The 27491-nt window shown below is 35.9% G+C and overlaps 1 protein-coding gene across 1 annotated transcript in view; it reads right to left on the reverse strand.

The window, feature by feature from the left end:
* Window positions 1-3420: 3420 nt before the first annotated feature.
* LOC138702055 (carboxypeptidase E-like) overlaps window positions 3421-27491 on the reverse strand; it is a 69555-nt gene continuing 45484 nt past the window's right edge. Inside the window, exons 5-10 of the mRNA XM_069829575.1 lie at window positions 23874-24037; window positions 18330-18466; window positions 16047-16186; window positions 15831-15957; window positions 11820-11980; window positions 3421-3657 (exon numbers count right to left, since the gene is read on the reverse strand). Coding sequence (XP_069685676.1) covers window positions 3514-3657; window positions 11820-11980; window positions 15831-15957; window positions 16047-16186; window positions 18330-18466; window positions 23874-24037 — 873 coding nt within the window. The 3' untranslated portion in view covers window positions 3421-3513. The remainder of the gene's footprint in view (window positions 3658-11819; window positions 11981-15830; window positions 15958-16046; window positions 16187-18329; window positions 18467-23873; window positions 24038-27491) is intronic.

Here is a 27491-nt window from a genome sequence, read left to right on the forward strand (position 1 = left end):
TTGATTAGACCTGGTTGAAATAATTTATTTGATGACATTTCTTGCTTGAAGAAATGTGTGACTTCAGAGAAAGTACTAAAGTGAAATGAAGAAAATGCCGATCTTTGCTCAAAATGGAGTTAAATCTTAAAAAGTTTTCTGTGAGAAAATTATTCCCTGTGCACAACTCCAGAAATAGATTGAACTATGTCTTCCTGGAAGTAATGCTTCAGCTGAGAGATTTTTTTTTCTGCGGCGAAAATGATGTGGGCATCCCAAAAATCCAGAATGAATTTGGGCCATGTTCAATATGGCCTGTCACGAATTTGCTACAGAATTGAGAATGCAGAGAACTGCTTAAAAATTCGCTCTTCTGAAAATACCTGTGGTTTAATTGTAATCAAATAGAATGACAATTTTTAGTGTATAAATGGAATAAGTATATTTAAATTCTTTAAAAGTGTGTGAAAACAATATAAGAAATTGCAAACTAACAGAAATTTTAAAAGTAGTTTTTCATGCCTCTATATTTGTCCATTGAAATTGTGAAAAAGTATGGAAACCTTAATTTATAAGGTATGCTACTTCTCTACCCTAGGAAGAAATATTTACAGCTTTAATCCAAATTTTAAAAACCCTTTTTTTTCCTGATTACTTTACACGTAATTAAGGATTTTCACACAAAATAAACCCTCAAATATTTTTGGGAGGGCAGGAAGACAGTTATTTAAAGCGAAAACTGAAATTTGTTTTAGTCCTTGGCCCACAATTTTTTTCACTCTCCTACTCCTAAGAGAACACAGAATAAGCTGTGAGAACAGTTTTTCCCTATCTTATCCCATTAAGGAATAATATCATTTTATTTTTTGAAAATTTCAAACATAAAAAAAATTTAAGATCTTTCAGTTTTAAATTAAGTTTCTTATGCATTAGAACAATGTTTGTAGTTTTGCACTTAGCTACTTTAATCAGCTACATTTTGGTGCAAGAATGATGAAAATATCTCAATTCTAAGTGCATGGAGAAAAATCATCTCCATTCTGAGAGTATGAAGAATTGTAAAACCAAACGCACAGCTTCTTGACTGTATGAAAAATAATACAAACTCTACCGCCAAATTCGAGTTGTTGTTACACGAAAAACATATAACAGTGACAGAATGTGACGGATGGATTAATACTTGCAGAACTGCACTTCCGGTTTAAAGAAAGGTAGGTTCTGGCCAATAAAAACTCAGCTAATTAATCAACCAACCATAATAGAGACAGAACTGATATATTTTTGAAAACTAGAAAGTTCAAGTCTTTAGATGACATAAAAATATTTTTTAAGGAAAATTAAAAATTAAGGGTAGATGAATACGTATAGCGAACAACAAGGGTAGAAAGAGCTCTAGAAAAATAGCGAAATCTCAGCTAGCTTCTGTTAGTTTACGATCTTAACGGTTTATAAGTAAGTCATTCAGACATCGAGAATCAATGCGGAACTTTTAAATATACATTCTGATGAGACAAACCATCTGGAGAGGAAAACGAATAGACTTAAGTGTACATTTTAATTTTTACTAAAGATTATTATTTTTTTGGTCGTACAGAATATATCTGTTATGGTAACAATTAATATTAGAGGAGAAAAATTAGCTCCGGTGCACGGGATCGAACCCGGGTCCTTGGTTCGACGTACCAAGCGCTCTCACCATTGAGCTACGCCGAAGTCCAATCCACAGCACCAGATCGAACTCCCCTCCTTCAGTGTTTTTCCCTTTGTGGCCAGACTCCAAGTTGGGCATGTATGTTGACATTTTATTAAGTCAACTGCCATTATACAAGGAGCGCACTCAGTTGAGTGACTTTGTGGCCGGGATTCCACAGTAATCTGTACAGAAAAATGCACTGTTGCTAGAAGAATTTACTAAAGATTATTATTTTTTTGGTAGTCCAGAATATATCTGTTATGGTAACAATTGATATTAGAGGAGAAAAATCGCTCCGGGTTAATAAAATGTCAACATACATGCCCAACTTGGAATCAGGCCACAAAGGGAAAAACACTGGAGGAGGGGAGTTCGATCCGTGTGCTGTGGATTGGACTTCGGCGTGGCTCAATGGTGAGAGCGCTTGGTACGTAGAACCAAGGACCCGGGTTCGATCCCGGGCGCCGGAGCGAATTTTTCTCCTCTAATATTAATTTTAATTTTTGTTACCCCAGCAGTGCCTCCTTTGCTTCCCCTGACGGACCGCCACTGGAGGATTCCAATTTAGGACTACCCTTTCCACAGCTCCAACTTCCGTTTGAAGACTGCCCGATACATTGTCATTTCCTCTTTTTAATTTGATCTTCGTTTGGTCGTTGATTGGTCTCTTTGTTGATTACTTGTAACTCTGGCCATCTTATGTTTATGAGCTGTAGAAGACATCGATTATAGAATGTTTGTAATACATGATGTGACTAGCGAATAGGGATTATAAAGAATGGACACTGAGCGAATTTTCCTGTGTTTTGTTTCTCTGTGCGCCATCGTATAGTTCCACTTTCAAGCGCTAGAGGTTAGTGTAATCGAGCATACGCTAAGATAATAATTGAGAATAGAGTTGAGACCCGGGATCCAAACATCGCCTACCTTATTGCATAATCTAGTAACGCTTTGCTTCAAATAAATTCAAGTTAACAGCTTTTCCTTATTTCTCAGTGTCGAACTAGTTGTAATAATAATATTTGATATTTCAGATATCATAAATTATATTATAAAATAATATAATACATTATAAAATTAAGTATCGTTTAATATTTTTATATAATATAATATAGGTATATGGTTTTACTTCTCGTAAGAGTTTTGTTTTTCCATTTTCAGCGCTATCAAATCATTACATATTTTAATTGTTGTTGGGTTCAACGTCTCAACTCTCATTATAAAGGAACTCTAGAGTCTAGACATTACAGTTAATGACGGATTTATTATTTTATGGATCCAATTTATTTTATTTGAGAACATAATGTGCCTAGATATATTAATTATATGTGTTATATTTCCGCTGTGTCGACTGCTAGCTGGTGTGATGTCAGCGCCAACTCTAGGGAGAAATCTCACGCTCTAGCTGGCTTGAAGGTCATTGAAATCAGTCCGGCTACATCAAAGGTACCGACGCGAAGTGTCCATTCTTTATAATCCCTATTCGCTGATGTGACTTCCCATGTCTCGTTGCCATAGAGATGGACAGCCTTTTAGCATTTGTATTGAACATTATAATCTTATTCCTTCTTGTAATGTTTTTATCCTTTCATATCCAGGAGAAACTTAGCAGTCCTGGAAGCTATTCATGCTAACTGCATGCATTTCGAGTTCATAGATTAGATTCCCTTATATTGCTGCTTATTTCAGAATTAGCCTTGTATAAATTTTCTGTATAGAGAGTGAGGTATAAAAGACACCAGACAAAAAAGTATTAGATTTAATTTAATTTTTGAAGTCGTTAAAATAAATAAATGCTTGGCAATATGTGATGGTGTGGAGGGGTGTTGTTCGATCAGGTACTAGTTGGTTGACATGGCCCGCTTGTAGGCGTTGAACAGCCACTTCTTCCGCAGATTGTTCACTAACCGGTCCCTCAGAACTTCGTCATAAGACTCCTCATACTCTGCTTCGGGTCCTCTGTCACCACCATTTGTTGGCTGTACCTGTAATAGTAATAGTAATAATTAGGGGGCAGATCTTGATGAAAAGTCATCTTGTTATTTTTTTACATTAGGATGATGCCTATTAATATAGAAATCTTTCTATGTTAATAACGCAAAAAAATAATATATTTTTTTACGTTTTTGAACTAATAGGTCATTTTGATATTTTTTGGGCATTTTTGGTCATTTTTAATACTTTGAAGAACTTTTAGATCATTTGGAATGAATTTTACTTCTTTACCGATAGGTCTGTTAAATCATTTTCTAAGCAAATAGGTCAGTAGTTTGGAAGTAAATCCCGAAAAGACAAAGTATATGATTATGTCTCGTGACCAGAATATTGTACGAAATGGAAATATAAAAATTGAAAATTGATCCTTTGAAGAGGCGGAGAAGTTCAAATATCTTGGAGCAACAATAACAAATATAAATGATACTCGGGAGGAAATTAAACACAGAATAAATATGGGAAATGCCTGTTATTTTTCGGTTAAAAAGCCTTTATCATCCAGTCTACTGTCAAAAAATCTGAAAGTTAGAATTTATAAAACAGTTATATTACCGGTTGTTCTTTATGGTTGTGAAACTTGGACTCTCACTTTGAGAGAGGAACATAGGTTAAGGGTGTTTGAGAATAAGGTGCTTAGGAAAATATTTGGGGCTAAGAGGGATGAAGTTACAGGAGAATGGAGAAAGTTACACACCACAGAACTGCACGCATTGTATTCTTCACCTGACATAATTAGGAACATTAAATCCAGACGTTTGAGATGGGCAGGGCATGTAGTACGTATGGGCGAATCCAGAAATGCATATAGAGTGTTAGTTGGGAGGCCGGAAGGAAAAAGACCTTTAGGGAGGCCGAGACGTAAATGGGAAGATAATATTAAAATGGATTTGAGGGAGGTGGGATATGATGATAGAGAATGGATTAATCTTGCTCAGGATAGGGACCGATGGCGGGCTTATGTGAGGGCGGCAATGAACCTCCGGGTTCCTTAAAAGCCAGTAAGTAAGTAGCGTATAAGTGAATAACAGTGAAGATTGAATTTTATAGTTTGGAAAAAAAAGAAAACTCTTAAAGTCCATTCCTCATTCCACTGAAGGCTTCACTTCACACAACGGAAGTAATATAAAATGTTTGACAGCAGCTTAGTTTAAGTGGGGACTTTGACCACTACTGTTCTTTTGTCGGTGCGAGGGTGTCTTTAGAATTTATATTTGGAAGGGGGGAACTTTCACTTGTCCTGGACAGGACGTTGTGTCCCGAACATGGTTCGGAAGGGATGTCTACTGTAGTAGACAGTATTTTTAACACAAAGATTGCAAGAATACACGCTGCGCCCATAATTTGTTTTGTCATTCACGCTCCCTCGTCTGGAAGATCTGGTAACAAAAGTGAAGAGCGGAAGGAGACGGAGAATGAAGGCACTGAAATGGATCACCCCTGATTGAAACACATTGTAAACCTTAATTAAAATTTATAGTTTTCCCTTGAAACCTTCATTTTGTTGCATGTTCTTTTCATTTATCTTAGCCAGACTCCAGGAAGTTGCCTCCTCTCTCCGAGATTTGCAGGGCAGTCATTGAAACAAGGTGACTAATTTTTAAGAAGTTGTGGTGCGAGTACGGTGAATAATATTTAAACGTCATTTTCTTTGGATTGTATGTCATTTTTCCATTAGTTTAAGGGTATCTTAATGATAATTTTAAGTAGATTTTTATGTCATCAACATCTGCCCCTAATAATAATAATAATAATAATAATAATAATAATAATAATAATAATAATAATATCACTTTTGTTGACGTCGTACAAAATTTTGTCCAATATTCTTTTGAGAAGATTAACTCCATATGTAGATGAAATTATTGGGGATCATCAGTAATAGGCGTAATAGATCAACTATTGACCTGATATTTTGTATTCGACAGATAATGGAGAAAAAAATGGGAGTATAAGGGTACAGTGCATCAGTTATTCATAGATTTCAAAAAGGCATATGACTCGGTTAAGAGAGAAGTTTTATATGATATTCTTATTGAATTTGATATTCCCAAGAAACTAGTTCGATTAATTAAAATGTGTCTCAGTGAACGTACAGCAGAGTTCGTATAGGTCAGTTTCTGTCAGATACTTACGTTTCCAATTCACTGTAGGCTAAAGCAAGGAGATGCACTATCACCTTTACTTTTTAACTTTGCTCTAGAATATGCCATTAGGAAAGTCCAGAATAACAGAGAGGGTTTGGAATTGAACGGGTTACATCAGCTACTTGTCTATGCGGATGACGTGAATATGTTAGGAGAAAATCCACAAACGATTAGGGAAAAGATGGGAATTTTATCTGAAGCAAGTAAAGAGATAGATTTGGAAGTAAATCCCGAAAAGACAAAGTAGTATATGATTATGTCTCGTGACGAGAATATTGCACGAAATGGAAATATAAAAATTGGAAATTTATCTTTTGAAGAGGTGAAGAAGTTCAAATATCTGGGAGCAACAGTAACAAATATAAATGATACTCGGGAGGAAATTAAACACAGAATAAATATGGGAAATGCCTGTTATTATTCGGTTGAGAAACTTTTATCATCCAGTCTGCTGTCGAAAAATCTGAACGTTAGAATTTATAAAACAGTTATATTACCGGTTGTTCTGTATGGTTGTAAAACTTGGACTCTCACTTTGAGAGAGGAACAGAGATTAAGGATGTTTGAGAATAAGGTGCTTAGGAAAATATTTGGGGCTAAGAGGGATGAAGTTACAGGAGAATGGAGAAAGTTACACAACACAGAATTGCACGCATTGCGTTCTTCATCTGACATAATTAGGAACATTAAATCCAGACGTTTGAGATGGGCAGGGCATGTAGCACGTATGGGCGAATCCAGAAATGCATATAGAGTGTTAGTTGGGAGGCCGGAGGGAAAAAGACCTTTAAGGAGGCCTAGATGTAGATGGGAAGATAATATTAAAATGGATTTGAGGGAAGTGGGATAAGATGATAGAGAATGGATTAATCTTGCACAGGATAGGGACCAATGGCGGGCTTATGTGAGGGCGGCAATGAACCTCCGGGTTCCTTAAAAGCGAGTAAGTAAGTAAGTAATAATAATAATAATAATAATAATAATAATAGTAATAATAATAATAATAATAATAATAATAATAATATAATTGCTATTGACCACAATAAGAAGACAGGGTACATATTGGATCTCACCATATGATTTGACCTAGTGAAATGTTCCAAATTCCTCCTACTGCTGAATTTTCTCATTAAGAAGTTGAGAAATGAGGACAGGTCAGTTCTGTTACGAAACACTTGGGATGAATCCATTGTCTTAGTGAGGGGTGTTGCAACCTCATGTTTCTGATGTGTATCACACTTGGAATGGACTCGTCTGTAAGATTACCCACCCCTTGCTCTATCTGGGTGGTCCACATTTTCGAGGCTCATCTTCGCCAGAAATGTGTGGGACCACCCGTATCTCCACCGGAGCAGCCAAGTGCAAGGATGTATTTTGTCATCAATAACCAATAGTAGAAGAGTGTCCAGAAATATCTCATCCCTCAGAGGCTTTGACATCGAAACTATGCAGTGACGTAATTGAAATGACGTCAGATTCTTGGTGTAGGTCGGCACATCGTTATACTATTGGCTGATTCATAGAAATGCTACGGTTCTTGGAAACCTAGGACTTCTTAATGAAGACGAATGGAAACTGCGTTGTTTTACTTCATCATCACACGAAATAGAAAACATTGCCATGCTGCAAAAAATGGTTTTCTGCATTTTAGCTGAAATGTGTTTTCAGAGCCATAATGCCGTAAAAGTGGGTTGTAGGTTGTCTGTTGACAGTGACTTCTTCTAACCTAATGGGAGATTCTTTCACGTCCAGCGTTTACGAGTAAATTTTTCCAGGAAGATAAAGTTAAAATATAATAATGTTCAATAAAGAAATTAATTGGCCTTTATATGAAATAAAAACGCAACGATTTTCTGTGAAACAAGCCGAAAAATTATTTCGTGACTTTTTTGCATGACGTAGACAAAAATATATTTGTTCCTTCATTTGTTTATTGATTTATTTATTCGTGTTCTTATTTATTTGTTTAAATACTCCCGTGAAACGTCTATGTTTGAGCTACGAGAAAGAAAAATTGTAACGTTTTGACATGAAAGTTTTACTCTGATGTCACTCGTAATACCATGGAAACAGAAGTATAAAAAGAACTTCGTGTCTCGTGATTTTCTAAGTGGTCCGTCTCTCTCCAATGTCTATTTAATGTGCTTCTAGGTGTAGTGAGACAAGTGGCCAAAAAGGTTGGAGCCCACATAGATAATACCTCTAAGCTCCATATTCCCTTGCAAGGAACGCAATCGCATATCTTTTAATTGTTTCTCCTCCCATTTTCCTCTTCTCTCAGTGCCATTAATTGATGTTTTCCACACAATAGTAATGGAAATACGGATTTGTGGATTATGTATACACAGGTGAATCGTAAGTAATATCATTAATTTCAGAGGATTATTTTTTGAGATATTTCAAACAAAAAAGTTTAATACAATTTTGCTAGTTTTTGCTTCCTTTTCGAGATACAAATTATTTTATATGAAAAATTTCATAGCGTGTTTTGGGAAAGCCATTGATTTAATTCCCAGTATGTTCAGTCGATTTAAGAGAGCAGTGTATTATGATAATAAATGATTGAAAGAATTTTAGTTTTGTCCTTTAAATATGCAGAAATTTTATACCAGAAATGTAAGTTTTCGTTCTAAAATAAATTTTAAAATATTACATTTGTTCGGGTAAAATTTCTGCATATTTAAGGGATAAAATTAAATTTCTTTCAATCATTTATTATCATAATATACTGCTCTTCTAAATTGACTGAGCATATTGGGAATTAAATCAATGGCTTTCCCAAAACACGCTATGAATTGTTTCATATAAAGCAATTTTTATCTCGAAAAGGAAGTAAAAACGAGAAAAATTGTATTGAACTTTTTTGTTTTAAATACCTAAAAAATAACCACCTGAAATTAACGTCATTACTTACGGTTCATTCTGTACATACATATAAAATAAAATGCACTACAGAATTTAAAGAAAAGTGCATAATATTGTATTTTATTACTTGAATTCTAGTATGGACGTTTTATGTAATCATTGGATGTCCCTTAAATCTGCTGTCAATTTTTCTGTTTAAGTTTTATTTATTTGTGTATTTTTTGTGCTTGTTTCTTTCTTTATTTACTCGTATTTGATTATTTTAAATATAGACCTACCGTTTGTTTATGCATATACCTCTTCGACACCCCAAATTCTGGATGTCCCTGTGCGTTGACTCTACTCGATCAACTCAAAATTCTGTTCCCCAATATTTACATAATTTACATGAAGTTTACCTTTATGGCTTATTCTTAGTACCATGCATCGGCTTTTGACAAACGGTGTTACAGTATTCTTGTGAAACCAAATGGGATTTGTAGTGAACAGAACTGAGTTGGCACAGGATTTCTCTTCCAACCTAAACTGAAACATACTCTGGGAAAAATTACAGGTGCGTCCGCGTCACCGTTTTTGGCGTGTGAAATAAGTAATGGGAACGTTAAGTGCGAGTGTTCTACATTTGCCGCAGTCGGTCTGACAACTGTGTTTGGCAAATGGCTGATGTGACATGTATAGAAAGTGGTACCATTCTCATCTGCACTAGCAACATGCTCACAATCTGGGCACTATATATCTAGGACACAGCCAAAAACGCTGGCGCCAGCTGCAAACCATATTAGAAGGAAAATAGAAACGAAGGAAATGGGAAGTGAACTAGAGCGTAAAGAAATGGAAATAAAGAAAAATTAAATTAGATAGAAGAAAAGGAAACGAATATGAAGCACAGAAATAAATAAAATAAAATTGAAGGAGAGAAAAAGAAGAAGAAGCCACTTAACGAAAATGGCGATGATTATTCAGTAAGAACAAACTTTTTATTACACGTTATATTACATTTAGATTGGCAACAGGCCATGATTGTTTGGCCAAACACCTGCATAGAATTGGAATATATCAGTCCCCTAACTGTCCATTGTGCAACTCAAACCAAGAAATGGATTCGGAACACCTCAAAATCTGTGCTTCATTGGCTGGTCATGATAATATCTTTGAAAAATATTGGAGTGCAAGAGGTCAAATGACTTTATTGTCAAACGCCTGGCATTAGAAAACAACAAACAACAACATATTACGTTGTTATTTTGTTAATTAATTTTAAGTGGTTAATAACGCACGTGTCGATTTGTGAACTTTTTGTAAGCAGTGTTTCGTGTCACGTTACAGAATGGTGTAGTAGGCTTACACGGGTACGACAATAATTTCGTTTTCTTATGTATATGACGTCACGCACGGCACGTGGGTGAAATAGCAATGTGTGGCCCGGAGATGTTTAGCCTCGCCGGTGGCCCGCTGTGAAGATGCGACAGTTGTAGGAATCTCGCTGTGTGGTCTAGCTGGGTGGTCCTCACAGACGGATACATTTAACACGGGTGGTCTCTCGTATCAGCTGATTTCTCTACATTACTCTCACTTCCCCGTTTACGTCACGTGAGACGTCATTATGACGTGTGCGTGTGACGTGTTCGTTGCGTTGTTGGTGCATGTGTACTCAGTTTAGGTTCTGTTACGTCAGAGGATCATTTTAATGATTTAGAACAAGTATAGGAAAAAAAAAAGATTACCTTGGATTGTGTTGTTATACAAAATCGATTTCGAGATTTTCTCTGTTGGATGATTATATAAAATAGTCATAGTATGTGTACTCAGTGACATTACAACATAGCCATTCCATAAAATAAGGAAAGTTTACCTGAAAACAAGTTAGCCAACATATGAGTAGTCAAATTGAACCTCGTAACTAACTTGTAATAATAATAATAATAATAATAATAATAATAATAATAATAATAATAATAATAATAATAATTTTATTTATCTGTTTACTAATATTTAATGTGCTGTACAATAACCAGGGGCCAATTACAGTTCAGCACATGACATTTCATTACAAAAACATTAACAATGATATAAATTACAATAAAAGTGCATCGGAATAATTATTGAAATAGTGATAATTAAATATAATGGTAATTGAAAATGTAAGAATGGAATCATATAAATGAATATAATACAAATTATGTAAAAGATGACTAGAATAATGTTATAATACATATCTAAACAAAAGACATAAATTAATAACTGAAATAAAACTCCAAAAGTATATAGCATTAAATGGATCCAAGTTCAATCCATGGAAATTAGTATATTTTATACATCTGGAGACCGGAGAGAGAGATTTAGAAGTTCTATTATAAAAAAATTATGAAATCTTTAACCCTTAGCTGGAATACGAAGACTGATATTGCTTATGAAGGATTCACAATCAATATCACCCTTAATGACTTTAGAAAAAAATAATAATCAAGATCTTGACGTCTGGCAAATAAATTACAGCAATTAAAATATTTGCAGTTAATCTATAATTTTATAATCGGAATTAAGTAAAAAGCTATAAGAACACTTACTTACAAATGACTTTTAAGGAAGCCGCAGGTTCATTGCCGCCCTCACATAAGCCCTCCATCGGTCCCTGTCCTGTGCAAGATTAATCCAGTCTCTTCCATCATATCCCACCTCCCTCAAGTCCATTTTAATATTATCCTCCCATCTACGTCTCGGCTTCCCTAAAAGTCTTTTTTCTTCCGGCCTTCCAATTAACACTCTATAAGCATTTCTGGATTCGCCCATACGTGCCACATGCTCTGCCCATCTCAAACGTCTAGATTTAATGTTCCTAATTATGTCAGGTGAAGAATACAATGCGTGCAGTTCTGTGTTGTGTAACTTTCTCCATTCTCCTGTAACTTCATCCCTCTTAGCCCCAAATATTTTCCTAAGAACCTTATTCTCAAATTATTATTATTATTATTATTATTATTATTATTATTATTATTATTATTATTATTATTATTATTATTATTTCAGTACATAGCATAATGATTTTACCTGCTTTGGTGATATCTGGTAACGCTTTGCAACTTTGAAAAGACTGCCATATTAGCTTTTAGGAACTAACTTTACGTGAACCCCTTGTAACTTACCAGCAGCGGCAAGGGTTGCAGGTGGAAGTCAACTCGCTGCGCCTCCTGGTGCGGACGCTCGCGGACGTTGACTCGGTGACTAAGCGGGCTGTAGCCCTCGTGGTAGGCCGTGATGACGTACTGGCCCGGCGTCAGGAGTCGCCAGTAATCGCCGTCATGTACTGGAACAATATGAAAGTGTTACATCCTGTACTTGGACTTCAACAAACAAAATTTGATAACACAATCTCAAGTGAAAAAATTGAACTCTCTGCATCATAATCCACAGTTAATTCCCGATTTACCACGAAAATCGTCTGAGCTGCATTTAGATTGGCAACAGGCCATGATTGTTTGGCCAAACACCTGCATAGAATTGGAATATATCAGTCCCCTAACTGCCCATTGTGCAACTCAAACCGAGAAATGGATTCGGAACACCTCAAAATCTGTGCTTCAGTGGCTGACCATGATAATATCTTTGAAAAATATTGGAGTGCAAGAGGTCAAATGACTTTATTGTCAAACGCCTGGCATTAGAAAACAACAACACATCCTTCGTCCACATTGACAAATGAAATCATGTTTGTTTCCTCATGGGCTGAACTGCTACCCCTCTCTAAGTTAGCGGAGAAGGGGTGAAGTATGCACTACGTACCTCCATGGATGTCGCAAAGGGGAAACCTGGAACTGAGTTTAATTTAATTTTTAATTATGGTTTATTTAACGAAGTTCGCAACTGCAGAGGTTATATCAGCGTCGGCGGTGTGCCGAAATTTTTTCCCGCAGGAGTTCTTTTACATTCCAGTAAATCTACTGACATGAGCCTGTCGCATTTAAACACACTGCTATAGTTTTTCGATGGTGGTCTAATAGATACTATGTCAGTCTTTGAAACCTTTTATGAGATGTAAAACAACCTTGTACCCGGTACAGGACCCCAGGTAAAATTCATGTCATTTCTCGCCCACGTTGAATTTAGAAGCTGAATAACCTTTGGTTTTGAATCATAGTTAAATAAAACATTACTCCTCCTCAATCCGCTCTATCACGTTTTCATGAATGAAATCTTCCGAAACCCTTATTAAAAATCTTTACATATTACCCCAAGATTCATACAGTCAAAACTTACACTATAGCTCAAGTATCGCGAAAACCTGGGTCCTGTTTTACGAAAATACAAGTTACAGGTCTGCAACTGTACAGGAAACTGTACCGTCAAGCGCAAGTTACAGGGTACAGGCGTTTCTTAATTTAGTACAGGACTTGTTTGACTTGAAAGGAAGAAAAGGAACAACTGGATAATACGCACGGCAGAGCAATGTCGATAGTCGACGTTACTCGCTGGCCACTAGTCACCTGGCCGTACCGAGCCGTGTCAAACAAAAGACGATCGAAATGGTGGTAGTAAAATTCGCGACTATATTCTTAAATAAATCACTCCATTAGTCAAGTGCAAGGTTTATGCAGTACAACGACGATGTTTTGAATGCACCAAAAGAAAATGCATATGTAGTAAGATGTTAAAGTAGGTTATGATACCGAAATAAAGGGAAGAAACGGTGTGTTTCATGGAATATCATTTAAATAGCGGAAAGTAAATTTCCGATCATTGTTCGCCAAAGCGTTAAGTACGTAATTATGACCGCGTTGCAGTTTTATTTTTGGCCTAGAGAAAATACCTAGCCTTTTACGGAAAAAAAAACTTTTAGGGACCATGAAATTATTCACCGCTTTAATTATATTATTGTTTATTAATATTACGAAACAGAAACTGTCATAAAGGCCATGACCAACTAGAAACATCGATACCGAAGAGATAAACCCATTCGGCCGTGATGAAACAAAAGAAAATGCGAGAGAGATTTTAGTTCGATATAAAATGGACATACAGTTTTGATGACCATACTGTTAGTAATTGGAGATTGCTTGTAAGATCTGTCTTAATCTTCTATGTAGAAATGTTGTCCAAACAAATTGGTGGTCCAGGAAAAAATCATTGAAATAGATGAGATTAACAGTGGTGCTATCTCTCAGTAATGTTCAGAACGAAGGTGGTAAAGAGAAAGAGACAAATTTCTCCTTCTAACGACACCACAAACCAAAGTCATGTTCTTATGTTTGCAACATTGTGTATTTAGTTAAATTTGGTCGTAACCGTAACGGCACGGTTCAAAGCTACCGTGCTAATTCTCCAGTTTAGCGGAAAAAAAAGCTATTTAAGAAAGCCATGGCTTCTGCAATGTAGGCCATGGCGATGCTTCTTTGTTCACACCACCGCCCTCTGGATTACCTTAATAAGGGTACGTGCACGTTGGAGCAACGATAAACGATGAAAGAAACGATCTAGCGATGATTTGGTATTATCAAAGAATCAAGTGTTCATATCGGAGCAACGAGGACGCGGGAAGCGAACATTTTGATTTATCAGTAGAAGATATTCTATGCATCTACTTAATGAAAGACGATATATAGGAAATATCAGCTGCTAAGTTCAAGGTTAATATAACTTAAATACGTACAAAATTAAACCCGTTTCTCATCCCAAAGATAGTATAAATTCGTTGTGTTGTGATTGGTTCTTGTGACCACATAACATATGACGAATAAATACACAACTGATCAATTTGCCAATATCTACAATAATTAATTTAATATGCCGAAATAATAATAAATCGATTAATATTCGGATATATTGATAACCACCGGTAATTATACAGATTAATATTATCTTAATCAGAGATCATATGAACGACAAGAGCGAAGAAAATGGAACTTTTCTTTTTCGTCGCTTTTATCGCGTACTTTTGCTTTTATCGTTACTCCAATATGCACACCTCAATGACAATGCATGCTTCAATTCTCTCTGATATAGCATCGCTGATTCTTTTATCGTTTATCGTCGCTCCAACGTGTACGTACCCTTACGCGGTGATAGCAACGAGTTAGATACTATCTAGTATCTAACTCGTTGGGTGATATTTACAAATTATTATGAACAATTGCCATTGTTGTAAATTGTAACGTAGAAATTGATTCTAAAATGGTTATCGTGAAAGAAATTCTGGAGATAAAGGATGTTTTGTTTGGAGCTTTTCTGTAAAGCTTACAAAACAAGACACATTAATTAATTATATTTAACATAACCTATAAACTATATTCTATATTCTGTCCACTGGCAGAGATGGGTAGGACTTGTATAATATTTTCATTATACTGTTAGCCTAAGACTTGCACAACTGTAAAGAAACATTGGTGACCACTGACAAACATACATGAAATTAACCTGTAACTTGTACTTTCCCTCCTTCACTTACAAGTGCATAAGAGTAGTTTCGTAATATACTTGTAAATTATAAGTTTTAAAAATTATCGATATATTCACCTGAAACTTTTAACTTGCACTTTCCCCTCCTTCACTTACAAGTGCATAAGAGTAGTTTCGTAATATACTTGTAAATTATAAGTTTTAAAATTATCGATATATTCACCTGAAACTTTTAACTTGCACTTTCCCTCCTTCACTTACAAGTGCATAAGAGTAGTTTCGTAATATACCTGTAAATTATAAGTTTTAAAAATTATCGATATATTCACCTGAAACTTTTAACTTGCACTTTCCCTCCTTCACTTACAAGTGCATAAGAGTAGTTTCGTAATATACCTGTAAATTATAAGTTTTAAAAATTATCGATATATTCACCTGAAACTTTTAACTTGCACTTTCCCTCCTTCACTTACAAGTGCATAAGAGTAGTTTCGTAATATACCTGTAAATTATAAGTTTTAAAAATTATCGATATATTCACCTGAAACTTTTAACTTGCACTTTCCCTCCTTCACTTACAAGTGCATAAGAGTAGTTTCGTAATATACCTGTAAATTATAAGTTTTACAAATTGTCGATATATTCACCCGAAACTTTTAACTTGCACTTTCGTAAAACAGGTCCCTGGTATCACTTATTTCTGGTTTCTATTTTTGGTTCCCTTTTCGCTCTCCGCTCATTGTAATGCATAGAACTCAACTCACCAGACGTAACATCATGCTGGATGTCGTCATTTCGACCCGCCGTGATGTTCTTGGCGTGGATCACCGTGTTAGAGAGTGGCCGTCCCGTCACAGCATCTTTGACGTGACCCTTGATTCCTATGTGGGCCTGCCGGGAAATCGAACGGAGAAGTGAACAGTGCAGTTGCAATGCGTTGCGTGTTTACAGTTAAGCTGTAGGAATCAGACAAAGCTGACCTGCCACATGTAGTGGATGAGAGCGTCCTTGTTGTTGTCCCATTCTTCTCGCAGAGATGATGTCGAGGGATATTTGTCACATCCCAGCTCCAGGGTTATCTCGAAATCATTTGACGACAGATAGTTGAAGTCTTGCATCCCTGAAAAAAATAATTTAATGCTATTTTAATTTATGGGGAAGTAACATCAATACTTGCTGTAATAGTAATATGCGTTACAAGAGCAGTATGTTGAAGTTTTCATATTCGAGGAAAAGTTTGAAAAAGCGAAACATAGTTGAGCTTTTTTAATTTCCGAGAATTGAAAGAAAACATACCGCTCGTGTATCGTACATTATTTTGTGCGAAGATCGTTTATTACATACCTGAAAGAGGAATTTCTAATTAGTTGCAATGAAATCTCCATCTTGGTTTCTGTTCAATGACGGAACATTTTCAAAACAAAAATATCTATCTTCAACATTGTTGCTTTAAAATGTTTTTGTGTTTACTATACTCCAGCAGGCCGTGATATATGTCTGTCTTTTTTCCCCCCCAGTCTATGATGAGTCTGGAATCTTGTTGTTTTTTCACAGCTTCCTTAATGTTACTTGCATCACGAATGCAGTAACTTTAGTGGAGTTGTAGAGTTTACTTAATTTTTGGAAATATTTAAAAACAATAATTAACAGTGCAATTTAGGTGAAATTACAGTGGTAAGTTTCCAATTTATAATTATTACTATATTGAACGTCTCTAAAAATAATATGTTAAAAGCCTAAAGCAGTAAAATCAATATGTCACTTAAGCGGTAAGAAGAGGGAAATTATTATGTGTGTTAGGTTGGGAATACTGAATGTGGAATTTTATACTTTCCGCGGATTGGTTTTGTGCGGAAACCAAGCAAATACGCACGATCTCGCACAAAGTAACTATCACATACACCAAACAGTATGGGAATTCGTCATGGAAATTTGGTCCCGGCAATTGTGTCAAAAATTGGTCTCAATGATTATTTGTATCATGTTTATTTCGATCCAGTTAAGTTGCCTCGGACAATTCGTACCATATTATTTTTCGTATCAGCTTATTGGGCCTAAGATAGGTCGTAACAATACAAGGAAATCAGGAAGATTATATTACGCTACAAATATATCAAGCTGATTTTTTATTTTAAAAACGTTTCCGTCAATTACATGCCCAAATGCTCGACATAGTTATACATTTTTCAGAAAAAATATTCCTTTATTAAGCATATATTTTTAGTACATCATATATTCATTATATATGAGGTCTCGCCATCCTCATTGAATATTACAAGACTACTATGAAGTAGCCAATGTGTATTATCACCATTTAATTCGAGAAAAATTCGTTCCGACACCGGAAATCGAACCCAGGACCTCTCAGCTCTGCGCGCTGAGCACTCTTTCCAACTGAGCTATGCCGGGACACGATCCACGGCGCCGTGATAATACACATTGGCTACTTCATAGTAGTCTTGTAATATTCAATGAGGATGGCGAGACCTCATATATAATGAATATGTGATGTATTAACTGTTAGCAGTTGTCACAAACTGTTGTTGAATATGACCATAAGGTCATTTAAATATGCGCTCCTGCATGTATGACTTACATTGTCTGAAGTGCAGGTAGTAAGGCCGTAAAACATTACAACGAGAGGAGTTCAGCCGGCACCGTGGATCGAGTCCCGGCATAGCTCAGTGAGGTCCTGGGTTCGATTCCCGGTGCCGGAACGAATTTTTCTCGAATTAAATGGTGATAATATATTTTTAGCTTTCTTTCTTTCTTTCTTTCTTTCTTTCTTTCTTTCTTTCTTTCTTTCTTTCTTTCTTTCTTTCTTTCTTGTACTAATTAATAAATTAACTTATCAAAATCAATAAGCTAAAAATTGATTAATAAGAAGAAAAAAATTCTAGGACAATTCATTTATTAATTAGTACAATAATTTGTAAAATTTAGAGAAAGAAAGAAAGAAAGAAAGAAAGAAAGAAAGAAAGAAAGAAAGAAAGAAAGAAGCTAAAAATATATGGTTAATAAAAGAATATTTTTTCTGAAAAATGTATAACTGTCGAGCATTTGGGCATGTAATTGACGGAAACGTTTTTAAAATAAAAAACATCAGCTTGATATATTTGTAATATAATCTTCCTTATAATTATTTATTACCTTTTACTTACTGTTAGTATTTCAGACCTCTGTTATATATTGCATGCCTTAAATTGGTCAAGTTCTAAGCTGTACTGGAATTAAATATAAGCAAAATGTTGGAGCAGACGCACCTCCTTGCACACTGTACCAAGCCGCGCCGTTGGTGATACCGCCCTGCTTGCCGAAATTATAGCCGTCGTCCCCACATCCGCGCCGTTGCGGGCTCGCCATGTTCTTGTGATGCGTGGAGTATGCAAGTGCCAGGTGCCTGCAACAGAACTTAGCTGTGACTCCGTTCTCAGACTTTACTAGATACTGAGAAGCCGCTTGGATCCCATGACACTGGAATAGCTGTCGTCCTTTAAGGTCCATTCACAATGAAAATTAAACATAACGCAAGCGTTAACTTAAGAACGTAAACGTTACCGTAAAATCAAGAATTCATACCATCATTCACGAAGAGAACGTACAGTAAATATAACCGCAAAGATACTTGGTAACTATGGAAACATAACAATGACGTCATTTCATTATATTCTGTTGTATACTTCAGCGCTCTACGATTGTGTATTGTTTCCAGATCACATAAGCATAAACATAAAAATTTGAAGTCTAAACGTTCATTCGCAATGAAAATTAAACATAACCATAACATAAACACAGAAATTTGCGGCCAGGCTGCCAAATGGGATCATTCGCAATGATTCACATAAACACTGACATTAACATTACCGTTAGACGTTAACACGAAAGTTTGCAAACGCCAAACTTTCATGTTTATGCCTACGTGATTTGCAAACAGTACACAATCGTGGGGCGGTAAAGTATACGACAGAATATGAGGAAATGACGTCGTTGTTATGTTTCCATGGTTACCAAGTACCTTTGCGGTTATGTTTATGTTCCCATCATGAATGATGGTATGACTTCTTGATTTTACCGTAACGTTTACATTTTTTAAGTTAACACTTACGTTAGTTTAATTTTCATTGTGTTCGTTTCTAAACTTATCAAACAGATAAATGATAATGATAACGTAACTACATTAATAAATGTTAATGTTTTTGCTTATTTGGCATCGCCAGATTAACAATTATTATGGTGACCAATGTCTCAATTGTACATCAATATAACATTTTAAAGATATACAGTTAATAGAATTAAAATAGTTAAAATACATACTAAGAATAAAATATGATATCATTAGTTTCATTCATGTAAAGTAAACAATTTGTGTGAAAAACACATGACTTCAATTAATTGGTATATGTTTACAAGGTTAATAAGCTTAAAAAGTTAAAGTTAAAATAAAAATTAAAATCATGAATGAACTTACGTTACAGATATGCGTTATACATGTTTATCGATGTAGTCAGTTTTAGAAACGGACAAATAAATAAATTGTATATATAATTAATCACAGATCTTATCTGATGTTTCTAATATAAATTGTAAAATAAATTCTGTGTTTATGTTTAATTTTCATTGTGAATGGGTCTTAATAGAATATGTTACAGTTGAAAAACTTAGTACCTACCTCCTAAGGCGAAGAAGTGAATGACATTGCTAATTCTAGTAGGCCTATCAATGGTTGTGTATCGTTATATGTTCATAAAATGGGAACGAAGACTTTATACACTTGGAGAAACCGTATTATCAGTACACTATATTTACTCTTAAGTGCCTTTACTCTTAAATTATATGCAATCCTATTTTCAAGGCTTGGGACATAAGAGCGCTGCGTTCGGAAAAAACAATTATCGCATAGCGCGGGAGACCTGTTGCTATAGTAACAACGGATGTGTTGCTATTGTTATAAGGCCGGGATTGCGATCGACGTTCGTTTGCATTACGTTACGTTGCGGTGAAGTACGTTGAAGTTCGACAAATACAAGCTCCGTGTATTTCATTACGATCAACGTTAGAATGAACGAACGCATGACGGCGTTGATTCAACATTGCCAAGGACAAGCTTTCACAAACACAAATAAACGTAAGCTGAACGTCAACCAATCACCAAACAGAAGCCCTTCATATATTTTCACCTCTTCTTTAGTTGTAGATGCGCCACATTGCTACTGAAATATTAAATAAAATCATACTTACTTACTTACAAATGGCTTTTAAGGAACCCGAAGGTTCATTGCCGCCCTCACATAAGCCCGCCAGCGGTCCCTATCCTGTGCAAGATTAATCCAGTCTCTATCATCATACCCCACCTCCCTCAAATCCATTTTAATATTATCCTCCCATCTACGTCTTTTATCTATCAAGATGTGATCTATTTGGTTGTGTGTCAATCCATCTGGAGAAGTCCAAGTATTTTTATGTATATCCTTATGGGGGAATGTTGTACTTTTGACAATTAAATTTTTCGATGTGGCAAAGTTGACTAATCTAACTCCATTGTCACTACTGATTGCGTGTAGGCTGTCTTTTCCAATAGTTGGTCTAAAAATATCCTCCCGTCCTACTTTAGCATTGAAATCCCCCAATAAAATTTTCATGTGATATCTAGGGAACTGATCAAAAGTATGTTCCAATTCCTCATAGAAGCTATTCTTTATATGGTCGTCTTTCTCTTCTGTAGGGGCGTGAGCATTTATAACTATGATGTCGCACCATCTACCCTTAAGTACTAAATATGATAACCTGTCACTGATAAATTCGACCTTTTTTACTGCTGATTTTATTCTTTTATGAACAAAGTATCCTGTTCCTAATTGGTGATTATTGTTTCCTTCCCCATAATACAACAAGTAATCTCCTATTTGTGATATGCCATTCCCATCTAGCCTAACCTCTTGTACTCCCACGAAGTCTATTCTATATCTAGCTAGTTCTTTTGCTACTAATGTTACCCCTCCTGTTCTATAGAGACTAGTTACGTTCCAAGTGCCAAATCTCAAAACCTTATTCCTTTGCTGTGGTCGTGCCAGAGAATCAGTCCTATTCCGAGGATTATTATAGGGATACGTAACAAGCTGTTTTTTACGGTGATGGGAAAATCATACTAATTAAAAATTACATAATACGAGAAACGATCTTTGATCGAATATGTCACATAACATGAATATATTTCCTCTATATGGCATAAAACACATTTTGTTTAAGATTAAACATTATAGGCAGCAAACATGAAAGCCTTCATAACACCTAATTCAACACTTGCATTTCGTATATCCCCGTAGTGTAATAGTAAAGAGACTGGTCGTGGTGTAGATGGGCCCTGGTTCGAGCCTGGGGAAAACCTATTTTTTATCTTTTTAATAATTTATTTACATTATTTTATTTTAACCCGAAATAAAGAGACTTTTACCTCACAAATAATATATTCATAATTCGCACTAGTCCAGCTATTTAGTAGGGAAGACTGTTGTACCTTCAGCATAGTATAGCTTTGAACATTGTTTGTTTTTTTAATTTTTGCTGCTGCCTAGAGGACTCAAACTGAAGTAGATTGTAGAGAACGCCGCTCAGTAGCCCTGGTCGTAATTTCGGTTTGATTTATTGCAAAGTGTGAGTTCTGTGGACGAAATAATTTTTTTAGTACCAGAAGTAAACATTTCGTTTATTGATATATGTTTTCTAACACAAAACCAAGAAATAAAATCTTGTAAAATAAAGTTGTAAAGGAAATTTCAGTAATTATTTCAAGCATTTTTCATTTAAAATATTTCATTTCTCAAAATTAAAAAAGGTGAAAAGTGTTTCAAGATACAACAGTCTTCCCAAGTACCGGTATATGGTTTATTATTATTATTATTATTATTATTATTATTATTATTATTATTATTATTATTATTCTACGTCACGGTTTAGGCCTTTCATTAGCCTGTTCCGGCTCCAAATTGTTGCTGCCTCCATCTTTTCTTAGGTCTTCCTAAGTTCCTTTTTCCTCGTGGTGAGTAATTGTATGCTGCTTTTGGTATTCTATTGTCCGTCATCCTCGTTAAGTGGTTTTCCCAACTTCTTCTGTATTTCACTATTGTTGTATTTAGTTCCTCTACGTTTAGTTGCTGTCTTATTTCTGTATTGTGTTTTTTGTCTGTTCTTTGATATCCTGCTATTGGCCTGAGGAATTTCATTTCAGCAGCTTGTATTCTAGCTATATGTTGTGCCGTCATTGTCCATGTTTCGGATCCATAAGTAATTGTAGGAACTGCCATCGTCTTATATAATTTCATTAGAGAGTCTTTTCTGGCTTTATTTTTCAAGGTTCTTTTTAGTGTCCCTGTTATATAGTTAAACTTGTTTAACTTGTTATTTATATCTGTTTCTGTTGTGTATGATATTTCGCAACCTAGGAAATTGAATTTTGAGACTTGTTCTATTGCTTTATTTTCTAAAATTATCTTTGTCCGAACTGGATAAGAGCCCTTGAAAGCCATTGTCTTTGTTTTTCCTGATGATATTTCCATGTTGTATTTTTTTGATATTTCGTTTAATTTATATACCATTCTCTGCATTTCGTCCTCTGTTTTTGCAATTAAAATCTGATCATCTGCGAAGGCTAACGTTTTTATTATCATATTTCCTAAATTAATTCCTCCTGTTGTTATTTGTTTCCATGATCTTATCATGTCGTCTAGATATATATTAAAAAGAGTGGTTGATAATGGACAACCTTGTCTAACTCCTCCTGTTATTCTTATAGGTTCTCTTTGGTTTATTTTTATTTTTGTTTTTCCGTACATATCTTTAATTACTTCTATCAAATGTAATGGGATTCCCTTTTCATTTAATATATTCCACAATTTTGGTCTAGACACTTTGTCAAAAGCCTTCTTGTAATCTATGAAAAGGATATGAGTTTCTAAGTTGAATTCCCTTCTTTTCTCAATTATTTGCTTTAAGGTAAAAACGTTATCTATGCAGCTTCTCCCTTTCCTAAAACCCGTCTGCTCTTCTGATATTATTATGTCGACTATATTTGATAGTCTTTGGCTTATTATTTTTGCGTATACTTTATATGTTGTACATAGTAAGCTTATTCCCCTATAATTTTCTGGGTTTGTTTTATCTCCTTTTTTAAATATCGATATTATCTTCCTTATTTTCCATTATTATTATTATTATTATTATTATTATTATTATTATTATTATTATTATTATTATTATTATTATTATTATTATTATTATTGTCATTCTATATTATTCTGTCGTAAAATATTTTTGTAATACCGGTAGGCCTATTTTATTTGTCTCAAAGTTGCCATAAAATTCAATGTTTATCATAATCAGCTGACTGACTGACTGACTGACGTGCATTTCAGTATTCATTATGGCCGGCAGAGCGTGATAGTTGTCACGAACGTCGATCATAATACACAGCCTCTGAACGTTCGGTAGAAATTCAACGTACAGATGAACGCAACGCAACGTAACGCAAACGAACGTCGATCGTAATCCCGGCCTAAGCATAGGATTTGTGGCGGTCCCACGAAAGTCATTTGTAATATTTATACACTTTCTTTTAGCTATAGAGATTGTCACCAACGACTTTATTTATACGAGCATATTGTTCCAGTGTTTTGTATGATCCTGATTCTGATATCGAACTTTTTACTTACAGCTTGAACTTCTTTAAGGATTAGATTTAAGAATACTCTGTCGATGGCCGGAGAGCCATAGTCGCGCTTCTAAAGTGAGGCTATCTGGAACACTGGCGTTACCTGAATGTCTGGTCGTCGGGGCTCTTTGTGTACTCTGTGGTGGCCCCCGAGCGACTGGCGTCGTACGGGTAATTGGCGACGAGATCCCCCCCGTGAAGGTTTGCAGACAGGACGAAGGGCACTTGCATTATTAACCTCATCACAGCTTTCGTCTCGGGTTGAATCTGTAACACATATATATTGGGTGTTCATTTCAAAGTGTGTCATGACGTCACTGTTGATGAGTCAGCGATTTGAAGCGAGTTTCAGCTTTTGTGTCATAGAAGTTGCCTATTAATCAAGGCGTTCAATCTGAACTTCAGAACGTGTACGGTATAACTTGAACGTCGTAGCAACAGACGGCGGTCTGTACTGTCTGTGTGCTACCATAACCTCTTTCGAACTGTGTTTTGCACGGCCAAGTCGTACGCAGGGTATTTGTTATCATCGGTTGCGTACGGCAACATTCCACAATACAAATCAAATGCTCCGTGTCCATGTTGACCGTCGAAGTTAATGTCAACAAATACGTAAGTAATCGTCTTAACCCTCTCCCCATATCCCGACAGTAAGAAAAAATTCACCTCGGTATATGTTTCGAAACAGTTCACATTCCAGCCACTACCGGCGTTACGGTATGTATCGGTAAGTACTCTTCTGAATGAACACCGTACTTGCTAGGCAACCTCTCTGGCAGATAAGTAATACACCTCTGCGGAAGTGTAGGAAGATTGAATTCTCTAGGCTCATCGACTAGCCACGTGACGACATACAGTGATCCATGACACACTTTGAACTGAACACCCAGTATTTGTTCACTTGAATCCCAATCAATTAAAATTAAATCGAAATCAGAAAGCGCTATGTACCACTTTTATCCAAGGTAAACTATGTCTTATGATGATCGTCCACTATTGCTGATGTGATTGCAATTATTATCACAATTTTAGCTGAGTGGAATTTTATTTTCGAAATTGAGTAAAACAATAAGACTGTCCTATTTTCCTATGGGTGTTCCTAATCATTCGTTTTTAACAGAACTGTACGCATAACATTGTATTTATTTCCTTTTACTCACTGGTATTTAGGTACAGTAGTTGTTTTTTACGTGTTCAGTAATCTAGTTATTTATTTACTTAAGTTTGTCTATCATATTCATGTTCATTATTCGACAAAACATTTCCAATTTATATTAGATCAGACGTCTCCAAAAGCGTACTCGCGAGTAAGTCCCTGAACGGAACCGAAGCCAGTACGTAATGAGCGCTCTCCGCCTCACCCATCCCACCTTTACTGTACTCAATGTTTATGCGCAAACGAAGAGCAGTGGCGGACTGCCATTATCACTGTGTTGGTCGGAGTGTTCCACCGTTTCACAATGTCTTCTAATCATGGACGTTGTACATTCAAGGATGAATAGGAAGAGAAATTTTTTGTGTTAGTGGGGAGAATGTGAAATGTTTAATTCGTTCGAAAATTCTTAAGGATGTGTTAAAATTCAACATGCGACGACAATACTCGACTCTTCACAAAGAATATCATACAATTACAGGCATGCTGGACATGTGAAAATAATTTATTTTGGGACTATCTGTGTAACTGTTGGTTATACATAATAATCAATATATTACAATGCGTTTACATTCAGTTCCGCATGACAAACATACAGTTTTTCGTTTAATTTTAGGTGAAATGCGTGAGCCTACAAATATTTTGATAAATATAAAACAAGAAAATACAAACACAAATCACACACATGTCCTCAGTCTTAAACAAAGAAGCTTCTTGCTGCCTATGTTCTAGCTTGGAATATTGGAAAATCAATTAAGCCCTTTACAGAAGCATCTTTTGTAAAATCGTGCATACAGGACGTTACTAAAACAAAGTCAAAGTTTAAGAAACTTAAATTGTTTCCAATTACAGTTCAGAGAAGGAATTTCAAGATTGTAAATGTAATTGAATCTGAAGTCGAAACCACAATTAACCAGTTTGTAGCTTACTCACTTGAATTGGACAGATAGAATTGACAAAGCTCACCTAGCCATTTTCATCCGAGGAGTTAATGAACATTTTACTGTGCCTGAATGTCTTCTAGATGTAATTACAAAATACAACTGGAGAGGATCTTTTCCAGACACTGAAAGGCACCATAGAACAGAATGGCAATGGCTTGTGTCAATAGCAACAGACGGGGCTCCAGCTTCATAGTATGTCAAAATAATATACAAATGTATGATATTTCTTATTCTTTTGATATTATTTGTAAACATAAGCAGACCGTTGCCGCGATCCCCCACTGATCGCTCCCTTGTGTTGAGGTACGAGTCTCTTCCCCTTCTCTAGCCTTACAGCACACTGTGTTCGGCGGGCAGCATCGAGATCACGAATGACGAATCGCTTTTTGTAGACCTCTGTATTAGATTAATCGGAACTTCTCTGTCAGAGAAGTTGCCGAAGAAGCTGGGCGCGTTTTTCAGTGAAACACCATAATCCTTAACACTATGCGTCAAGCCAGCCATGGATTGCATGCTATGACCAACCCTGATTTTATTACAGAATTAATACCCGCTAAACACATATGTCGGAGAAGTTGCCGAATAAGCTGGGCGCATACTATGTCTCAAGCCAGCCATGCATTACGTGATAGAAGACTGCTTTTAAGTCATAGAACCAACCCTGATTTTATTACAGAATTACTGCCCGCTAAACAAGGCTGTCAGAGATGTTGCCGAAGAAGCTGGGCGCGTTTTAGGTGAATCACCATAATACCACAGTCTAATATATACAGTCACGAAGCTTGAGTAGGAACAATAGACTGTGCCGGTACTATTTAGCATTGTCTGTGATGAGGCGATAGTAGCGACCCTAGTGGTTAGCAACTATCTATGGATGCATATTCCCTACGTTTTGAGCTTCATGACTGTATATACTAGACTGTGATAATACTATGTCTCAAGCCATACAGTACGGATTACGTGTTGGAAGATTGCTTTGAAGTCATAGAAGCAACCCTAATTTTATTATAGTATTAATACTCGCTAAACAGATCTGTTAGAGAAGTTGCAGAAAAAGCCGGGCGCGTTTTTGGTGATAATACTATATCTCAAGCCATCCAGTACGGAGTACGTGACAGAAGAGTGCTTTGAACTCTGATTTTATTATAATATCAACACCCTCTTAACGAATCTGTCAGAGAAGTTGCCAAAGAAGCTGGGCGTATTTTCTGTGGAAAATGGTATGTGTCGAGCTAGTCACTGATTACGTGTTAGAAGACAGTTTTCAAGTCATAGAACCAATCCTGATTTGATTACTATTTTAATACCCGCTTAACAAATGTGTCAGAGAAGTTGCCGAAGAGGTTGGGCGCGTTTTCGGTGAAGCACAATATTATGCCTCAAGCTAGCCAGCATGCTGAATTACGTGATGAGAAACAGTTTTGAAGTCATTGAGCCAACCCTGATTTTATTACAGTATTAACACCCGCTTAACAAATCTGTCAGAAAAGTTGCCGAAGACGTTGGGCACTTTTTCGTTGAAACATCATAATATTATGTCTCAAGCCAGCCAGCATGGCGGATTACGTGATGAAAAACAGTTTTGAAGTCATTGAGCCAACCCTGATCTTGCAAGGATACTTGC

The sequence above is a fragment of the Periplaneta americana genome, chromosome 6 (genome assembly GCF_040183065.1).
Source record: "Periplaneta americana isolate PAMFEO1 chromosome 6, P.americana_PAMFEO1_priV1, whole genome shotgun sequence".
NCBI classification, from domain to species: domain Eukaryota; kingdom Metazoa; phylum Arthropoda; class Insecta; order Blattodea; family Blattidae; genus Periplaneta; species Periplaneta americana.